Source organism: Acanthaster planci, linkage group LG15, assembly GCF_054643075.1.
Source record: "Acanthaster planci isolate LZ-2023a linkage group LG15, COTS_SCS, whole genome shotgun sequence".
Classification (NCBI taxonomy): domain Eukaryota; kingdom Metazoa; phylum Echinodermata; class Asteroidea; order Valvatida; family Acanthasteridae; genus Acanthaster; species Acanthaster planci.
In genome coordinates this window covers 13,132,223-13,142,158 of record NC_141791.1, presented here as the reverse complement: position 1 = coordinate 13,142,158, position 9,936 = coordinate 13,132,223, and the positions used below count along the sequence as shown (strand labels likewise).

At 43.1% G+C, this 9,936-nt stretch overlaps 1 protein-coding gene across 5 annotated transcripts in view; it reads left to right on the top strand.

Moving 5' to 3' along the window:
- The first annotated feature begins 585 nt into the window (after nt 1-585).
- qki (QKI, KH domain containing RNA binding) overlaps nt 586-9,936 on the top strand; it is a 67,486-nt gene continuing 58,135 nt past the window's right edge. For 3 of the 5 annotated variants that reach the window (XM_087146455.1, XM_087146456.1, XM_087146454.1), the window contains exon 1: nt 586-1,069. In XM_087146455.1, the coding sequence (XP_087002581.1) occupies nt 736-1,069 (334 nt within the window). In that variant the 5' untranslated portion in view covers nt 586-735. The remainder of the gene's footprint in view (nt 1,070-9,936) is intronic. The other 2 variants (XM_087146459.1, XM_087146458.1) reach the window with 1 other exon arrangement.

Here is a 9,936-nt window from a genome sequence, read left to right as displayed (position 1 = left end):
GACTTCGAGTTTAAAATGTATTGAAAATTAAATTGTTCCCCACCAAATTGATGCTACATTTGGAAAGAAAAAACAACAGAAAATTCCTCAACAACCCTTCCCATGCTACAGTCGAAGAGAAAAAAAAATCAAATTTCAGAAACTTTTTTCGTTCTAGTGGATTTATAGCGATTTTTTTGGGGGGGGTACATATAACATGTTATTGTATTAAAAAGTATCAATGCACGCACTTTCACGATGGCGTGCCTCTCACTTTTGGGCTGGCGTGTACCATTAAAAAATAGGGATGTTGTTAAATCTCTTGAATCAGAAATTTAAAAAAGTATTTATTGAACAAATGTTACCGATTTGAAAAACATTTTCAGCAGAAATTTATTAAAAATAATGCATTTTTGACAGAGAGATTGAACTGTTTCAGAAAAAAATTGCAAGATATTAATACGACGTATCTATTGCGGCAATGGTACAGTCTGATAAGTCCGTATTGTTAGCGCTCAATTGGGCTACAGCTCTTGGCAAATTGCACACAAGACTACGTAATTCTTGGGCTAGTCTTGGGCGCGTATTGGCTAAGCAACGTATTCACAAATTTGTACCAACGCGCAAATGCATGCACATCCCACGCGCAGTGTGCAGGCCATTGACGTGAGATCTATTAGTCGTGGCATGCGGAAAGTCGACACTAGAAATAACTTTGCAGCTCCAAAGTTGTGACGGGAACTTGCTGCATCCAAAATGTCCGTTGTTGTGCCCAACGACAGGGGTGACGGTCTGTCCGTCGTGTCCCCAGCAACGAACACTGCACTGCCAGTGCCCATGCCGCCGCCGAACTCTCTGCCGGGCGGTACGGTGGTGCCGAGCAGCGGTGTATTTCTCTCCGCCCCGGCCCCCGTCCCGGTGCCGCTTCCCGTGCATACACCGCCGATGAAGATGGCGGATCCCAGCATTGAGAAACAACACCCACCGATTCCAAACAGCACTGATTACCTAGCTCAGCTTTTAAACGACAAGAAGTCTCTCTCTGTGTTACCAAACATGTTTATGCACGTGGAAAGAATTATCGATGAAGGTGAGTTGGTGTTTTTTCGTCTTTGAAAATTCTTTCTTCAGTTGAGAAAGTTGTGTCCCGAGCCGTGTGCCAAACTATCCTCACCACAATCGAATTTGTGCGCATTTTTTCGTATTTCCTTCTTCAATGTACATGTATTTGGTTGTTTGCCAGCCGTTTAAATGCCACGAATGTGTCTGCGAGCCCTTTCCAGTCACAAAGTTCGATTACTTTGGATTTTGATGAGACTGACTTACTTACATCTGGACGTGACGTTCGGGGAAAAACTGCTGTGGTTAAACCGAGAATTTTCAAGAAATCGTTGACGAGTTGTCATTGTGTTGTGAATGTGAGTGGTGGACTAGCGCTACGCTGCTGTGGTGCTGGTGCATGGGAATGCGGATGAATCATGCATTTTGTTCGTTGGGGGTTGGTGTTGTGGTTTCACCGTGAATGGAGGTTGTGGCTTTATATGGGCAATGTTGAAATCTTTTTTTTTTAGAACACACACTGCTGTGGGATTCTTAGCTAACAAAGTAAGGAAATATGTGGAAGAGGTTTGTGGCTGATGATATTTCCTTGTATGCCCGGTATTATTAAAACACCTTTGAAATTTGCAACTGAAACGAATTCTTCATTTCTAGGTACAAAACTATTCCTAATTTATTATATTAGTATTAGAATTTCAAGGTTTTTGGGGTCATGAATCGTACACTTTTGTGATTTAGACCATATTCTCAGTCTTTACCATAGTTTTGAGGAAATATAAAATATTTATGAATTTTTTTATTGCAAGTGATCTTCAGGAACTCTAAGGAAAAAAAGTTATGTTGTTCTTTCAAGAATGAATTTCGATTTGCCCAATGCCAAGTCCTGTCAAAATCATTTCAGCCGAAATGCTCGACAAAGAAATACGGTCTGCACGTCAGCTGCTTTGGCCCCCCCCCAAAAATAATTCACTCTGTCATGAGTATTTGTACCTGTTGTGTTAGTGTTTTTATAAATTTCACAGCAGGCCCTACTTTCACTTTTGATGATGTGCAATGTAAAACCTCCCAAGCGTGTTTGTTTGCTCTCAATTCTCATGGTACCACATGTGGACCTTTGAGATTTTATTTGAACAGGAACTCCACATCCCTGAACTCGGGTCATTTCCTGAACACAAGTGTTCTACAGCAGCCATCTCATATTTACATTTGTTTCCCTTACTCTCAGTGCATGTACTTAAAATACCATTTCCCCAGACTACCGTTCGTTCACCGTGTGCAGCTATGGACGAGGGCGTGTGTACTCTTTTATTCTCTCTGGCGGGGATTATGCACCTCAGTGATCTCGTTTGAAATCTGGATTATTCCCTATGGAGCAGATAATGAATATTCAGAGTTATGAAAAACCTCAGGAAAAGTGACAGGGCAACAACATCATGGCTGTTTACTCTAATGCTTGGCTAGGGGAAGAAAGGATTGATTTTTCACAAGGATTATAGTTATATTCGCTGTCTGCAAAGAAACGGCCAGGTTGGAACAGACTTGTGTACATGTAAATGCCCCCAGAATCACTGGACTGTCAAGGCCGTGGTAGTCATTGATTTGCTTCAGTTTGATTCAGGGTTGATTTGTTCTGCTCTGTCTAGATTTTGAAAAAAAGAAAGATGACAAAATGCACGCACACAGTCATATGGATGTTTTAGCCAAGTGCTGGGAAGCGTGGAGGGAGCGATGATAGCTTATGCAACATAAATTAATCAGTAATGAAATGCCAGTTTAATGCTAGGAAATACACTGCCCCTCTCACGTGTCTGGCATGTCAGCGAAACCTGAAGCTCCCATCCGATCCTCAAGAGCTAGCGTTCTGCACTTCACAAGTCCGTGCGTGATTCGCAGGGTTGTATCTGTTACAAAGCTTGAATGCCACAAACAGAGCCTGATTTGTTAATGAACCCGGCCTTTGTCTTTCTTGGAAAGTGGGATTAAGATTAAGACAGGGTGATGGATTTGGATACAGTTATCTGCATCCAAATTGGGGAAAAAGTAACTCAGTAATCTCACTTGAAACCTGAGAGTGAGGTGAATCGTTTCCTCAAAATTTGCAAACCTTTTGCATCTTTCCTGAAGTCTTTCAGTGCTGTATTCAGCTGTACCAGGATTGTACCAAACTAGTCTTCAAAATTTCTTAAATGCCTTCAGCAGTCATAATACCTGTAAGTTCTGTTGTTGATGACACTTGATACATTTTGTTTGTCAACCTTGTTTGTTGATGACCTTAGCTCAAATTCTGTGCAACCCTTTCAGGAGGATGTGCTGTGCAAAGTAGCACAGATTGTAAGTCTGCAAGAGAGAATCTCCTGAACTGGATTATATGGCTTTTCAGAATATGGATTGGGGGTATTTAACTTGCTTTGAAGGAAGCTTTTGGAAGGGGCTTTGCATGGTGGGAAGGAATAATTCAAGAATAAAGTAGGTCTCTGGTGAGGTAAAAGAAGCAGGGAAAAACCTGCTACACAGACGAAGGTCTGGCTGTATTCCCGAGATTTTAGCCAGGAATTTTACATGGAAACAGTGACAAGTGCAAGACCCTTTGGTCTTACTGAGTGGTATTGGGGTTTAATTAACCCAAGGGTGGCTCTCAACAAAATCAGAAATGGAGGTCAGAAATGAAAAGTTGTTATCTCAACTGGAACGTCATAATGTAAGGCTGCACAGAGTTTCATTTCTCAGGAGGTCAGTATTAACGGTTATTGCTTGTGCAGTTCTGCCCCATTGCTTGCCTGCTAGTCGAGTACAAGTACATGTACATGTATGTGCACAGACGTCAGTCCTACAATATTGAACCTTGTGGAGACAGGATACCCTGATGAGTTCACCTGGCACAAATAACGCATGGATTATTTTAATTAGTCAGTGCGAAAGCACACAAACAGTCCCTGCCTACCTTCAAGTCAAGAATTATCATAATGGCCCTCAAATGTGTATATAGTATTTATATGAACCTATCAAATATAATTGCTCCGACAAATGTGGTGGTAGGGACCAATTACTTGTGGTCCTTGGTCCCTGACTGCTCTTGGTTTGAATTAATTACTTTCAAGAGAGGCGCTGAGTGACTGTAACTGAGGGGGTTGTCCAGGTAGGAAGCAGTTACTGCATGCTACATGTATTTACCAAGAGTTGCCCCCCAGCTTACACCCCATAGCATGTCTTGCCCGTCTGTGGAAAAATCCTGATCACATAAAATTCCAGCCCATATGTGTGTAGTCTGCTAGCTGGGGGATGATTGATGCGGCCAGGGTGGAGTACCCTGATAGGCCAACCTGATGTCAGGAATTTTGCTGACGAAGATCTAGACCCAGAGAAGGTCTTCTGATGCCCTGACCCCCGACCCCTAGCTTCATAAGTTGACCCTTGCCCTGCTGTTTTCTCGGAGCCTTGCAAGCTCATATGGAGTTTGGCGCAAAATGAATTCTGTCACTGCTAGCCGGCTGGTGTTGAAGATTATTTCAAAATCGCAATCGATACTAACCATTTGCCCAGATGACAACGTTCCATACTTTGTATAGGGGCCTACGTGTGGGCTCATGTACTTCAGAGGTAGATTGGATTGACTTAACAACGTGTCAAAGGTATACATATGCATAGATGTTCTTCACATTAAACTGCCTTGTGTGCTCCCATCTGTAGAAATTATTAAATTGTTGATTTAATGTTGTCCTAGGAAACATCCTTGATGTGTTTCCCATTGGTGCAAACATTGCTGTCTAACGTCAACATTACGGTCTACTCTACTATCATGTTTCATCAATTGGGAGTTGGGATTGTATGCAGTACAAAGCAACCCTGTCATTGACAGTTCATTGAATGATGCCCCCCCAAAAACAGGAATCTGCACAAACAGGAAATTTGGCTCCAACCTCCTATTCTTTTGACAGACAATGTCAGTGTTTTCTATTTACTTTTTTTTCCTTCTGTAATTGTGCCGCTGACATGAATGAAACATTTTGACTGTAGTCTGGACCCTATGTGTACATATTTACATCAGCTACATATGCATGTGTCAGGATTTATTGTAAGACAAGCAATTTTTTTTTTAAAGAGAATGGAGTTGCTGCTGACTATCACAAAAGCAAGTCGGTGGCACTGTCCAGCATCTTTGAAAACTGTTGTGTGTTGTGAATTCGGTAATAAAAAATGGGCAATTGTATCAACGAAATCATTGTTGGTAAGAAAATCTTCTTTGAAAGTTTGGTTCAAAGTTACATGTGTCTTGTTCTGCTGTTCACTGTATGGGTGGGACCGGTATGTCATACCACACTAGTATGGTTTCACAGTTCGTGGAACCATTTCCTTCTAAACATTTGGATTTGCAGATTGAGTGTCTTCCCCAGGAGAACTGTCATCTAGAAACACGACTTTGAGGCTACGGAGGCAGAATGCAATTAGAGACAAAAGTAGGATTAGGAGTACGTTCATGTCCGTCCCTGCAGCCCAGTCGATGTGCACGCACCGATGCGAAAGGCAAGAATCAATCTTCAGGAGAGACTTTTGTCTTGGGGGCATGTCTGACGGCGGCGGGAGACCCAGATACATGCCTTGCCACTGTCTTCATTTGATAATGGAAGCATTCAGATTTATTCATCACCTGGCGGGGCCACCATGAAATGAATTTTGTCGAGAACATGTATGATACAGAACCTGAAAGAAAAAAAATCTATTCAGGCGGACCTACATGTACTGTACATCTGAAGTCGGTCGCTGTTTGTGGCTGGAGTGCTGAGAAAATAAAATGGAGGTGGCTATCGCCATGGTTATGGTAAAACCCAATTCCCGACCTGTCTGAAATGTTTCTTCAAAATGGAAAGTTACACAAAAGCACAGGATACATTCATCTATCAAGCTCTGTTGTGTAGTGTATAACTATGTGTGCATGTAGGTTCAGTGAGTATTTTTTGTCGCAACTTGAAGCCTGCCATGCCTCCAGTTGAATTTAAAACCTCCATCAGCAGATGAAACAGCGAAATGGCAAAACTCTCATCCAGGAATGTAATATCAGACAGCAAATGAATACGCACTGTCCCTTTGCATCCTGTTCAGCTGGCCGCACTACCATCTCAATTTCCTGCCTTATCTCGTTTGCCACATCCTTTGCCCCGGCAGTTCCCCCATGTCCTGTGGTAGGTTGTTTTGTTCGGTTCCTCTCTTGTTCTGCCGGGGCGGCGGTTCTGGATTACACAGCCCCACTTCCTGTTTAGAGGGACTGCCAGTGCGTCCACGCCTCTGATAGATATACATGTAGGTACCCTGGCCATGGATCTAATACAGTACATCTGTTTCCTTGCTCCCTGGTGTAAGCTTTACTGTGCTGGGCTGATATGCCAGGAATGTTCACCAGACTTGGCGCTCCTCCACACTGGAATTTTTCCCGGGAGTCGCATTCAGTCAATTGGTGATTATGAAATCCCATATCGGGGTTCTTTGTGGAAAGGATTGTGAAAAGAAAGAACCAGCTGCGGTAATGTGGCAACCCTGTAAAACATCTCTAGCTGTACTGTGTACCATCAATAATTCTTGTAATTACATGTACCAGTCTCATGTGTACATTTTGTTTTTGTTTTTCATAGTAAGGACTCCAGAAGGGATTTCAGAATGCATTTTTTTTACATGTCGGATTGACAAGTTTACTTGTAGGCCATATATTACAAAGGGCTTGTCATTCGAGTGATCCATTTATTAAAGAGAAAGGGATTTTTCTGTTAGTTACATGTGCATGTCCACTCAAGTGCAGTACCAGCATGTATACCCAATTTTTTAAATTTACATCTGCAATAAATTTTTGTCACGGTAGCCATGCTGTAGAGCACTGATGTGCGGTGGTTTTGTTTCTTGTACTTCTGTCACGGAAAGCATTCGTGAGTGAACAGCAAACTGTGTTGAGAAGACTACACTAGGATCAAGTAATGTAGGTATCAGATGTCTTCCAAGGTTCATGTTGGGAGAAAGCTAGTGCTGGAATATGTACTTCACGCTCTTGAAAAACCCAGTGTGCTCCAGTGAGCCTCTCTTTCCTTTTCGTTGACAGTTCAGTGAACTGCATTAGTAAGGGAATTTGAACCGAGGAGGGCTGATGATGGCAAAAAGCAGGCCAGAACTGAGTGACGGGTGGTCAGAAATATAGGCTAACAAGTCTGGCCGGGAGGGAGAAGCAGCGGGTGTATTAATTGACATGTTGACAATTCTGTGATAGGAAGTCAGTCAGATATGGTCATAAATGACAGCGTGTTGATGACTATGCTTATGTCAACGCACTGGTGGGTTTACAAACTTGTGCGTTGGCTTGTTGGCCACCACCACTGGTGGTAGGCTCAAAAATGCATTTGGTGGCTCTCTTGCAAGTGGAGGTCAGTCTGCCCTAAAATCCCTTGCTCCTGCGGCCTTGCCCACAGTGTGCCATTCTATTGGTTGTTGCACCCCTGGCATGCCCTAATGAGCTCCAACAATACCTTCACTGGGAAGTATTCGGACCCTTTCATGGCTCCTCCTCTGAAAAGGCCCCCAACACAATTGACATTCATCAGCTATTCAAAACATGCCACTGAAGTAAATCCTCATTCAAAATGCTACTCCTGGTACTCTGAAAGCCCTCCTGGTTTTTTAAGCTCTCTTCTCCCCCCCCTCCCGGTTGCATAGGGAACCAAATTTTGAGAGTGCACTCCAGCGAAATGAGGGTCATAGAAATGGCTCAGAACGCTCAAAAGACTCAGCCAGAAGCAGGGGATTTAAAAGTCTTCGGTGCATTAGACTTGCAAATTAGATTGTCATGGTGAGATTTTTCGGGAGAGGGGGTTTGTCTATTGTAAGGCATTGTGGACTGTGGGTTGTATCGGAATTCAAATTACCGAGTGTTGTTATCGGAGTGTGGTTGGGGAAAAGGATTGAAAAGAGTCGGGTGTGTTGTCAACTGGGAAACCCAGGCTGTGTGTCTGTCATTGTGAACACCACTTGCTTGAAATTACAAATAGCTGTGATGTGTCAGTAGGCCACACCTTGAAGTCACTGCCTTGACTGTACCTCGATGAGCCGCAATCAGTATTGTTGGGGCATCAACATGGGCCAAACTTCTGCCTCCATTACTGAATATTTGTTGGCAATCTGCATGCAAATCGGCCCTCATAATTTCGGGAGGATCTACATGTATAATTCATATCCAGCTCTGGAGTGTATAAACTCAGCCAGCTTGGAAAGATCAGCACCCCCTATGCGTACCAGGCTTTGCCATGATTAAATTTGTGTGCGGTGATGGCCTGCAAAAACAGCCCACAGGCATGTGGTTCTCTCCTTGTACTATAAGGTTTCCCCTTAAGTCTGCTACGCAAGAGGGCCCATGACTCCCAGATAGAGTTAAAAAAATCAAGCCATCCAGCATTAAACCTGATCCAGTTCCCTCTCTCCACAGAGCAGAATGGTGATTTTCTGCTACTGTGTTATCTATTCGGGTAGCTCACGGCTAAAAGCACACAAGGTCTGCTGTTAGAGTCCGTCAAATGAAAAGTGGTTTAAGGAGCCCTCGTAAATGCGGTAAATGTTTGGCGAGATCACGGGGCCACTGAGGTTAGCGCTGGACGCTCAGCTTTTGGGAGTGTTTGCTGTAAGGAAAGGTCAGGCAAACTGGAAATGGCAAAGCTGATAAACTCTGCTTGGGCCCTGATTGAGGAAATGCGTGCCTAAACACTGCCAAACACGCCATAGGAATCATATTATCGCCGGGATGATATTCATGAGTAGGACTTCAGTATCTTTTAATGAAGAAGTGTGCATTAGAAATGTCGCTTGTTTATCTCGGAGCTCCTGAAAGTTAACTATGCATTTACTGGCACAATCTAACAACAATAATTCCACACTTGTTTTGGTCGAGAAGCAAGATGCTCACGAAAGGGCTCATGTCTAGTGATGTACACTCAGTTTAACTAATGTAATAGTTGTCTGATGTGACTATTTACAATCATAGCTCGGGTGCCAAGTAGCCATCGCTCTCATGTGGAATGACATGCCCCTTTAAAGATGCCAGCCTCTAAAACAATTTTGAATATTCACAACTTGCGATGTAACACAAGTCGGGGGGGGGAGGAATCCAAATAAGTGCACATGTGCGAGATATGGCAGATGTGACGATATTGACTGGGAACCGACGGGATTAATCCGGACATATGGACATGTGACTTGATTACCCCGACTGGCAGCCTGTGTATCTGTGCCGTGGTATTTGCACACATTGACATTACCTGCACATCACCGGTGCGTCTAAACTCTGTCTTAAGCCAGGATCAATATGGTACCATCATGTTGTAATGAATATTGGATTTTTTAAAAGTTGCCCCCGTGTCATTCTAAACAGTGCGGCATGAGAATAGCAAGTGAAATTGATTTATGCGTGAAGCGAATGTTTAAAGGTAAACAGCACTGTTTGTACAGTGTTCCAAAAGGTCAGCCAGTGAGCAAAATGACTCAGGAACATGTTAACTCAGTGTTGAAGCTCATAGATAAGCGCTTGTCAACCGAAAGGGGCAAACCCTGTGGATTTTGGTTGGTTTAATCTGTTATTTTCACCTGTGCATTCCTCAAAAAATGCAAACCAAAGGTAGGCTTTTTCCAGTTGTATATTCCAGCATATTCCCTGGTACATCATGATGTACTGGTGCAGTAAAAAAGGTTTCGCATACATGTAAAACTCATTTGAAATGAGTTACCAACTTTGTTCAGAGCAAGTCAATGGTCTTGTACTGGTACCAGTACCTGTGAGAATATACATGTATGACCAATTTCAATCACTCAGTACACACATTTGGTGGGAGTTGAAAACCCCTTCTGGGGTTATGGAATGACTGACTAAATGCAGTG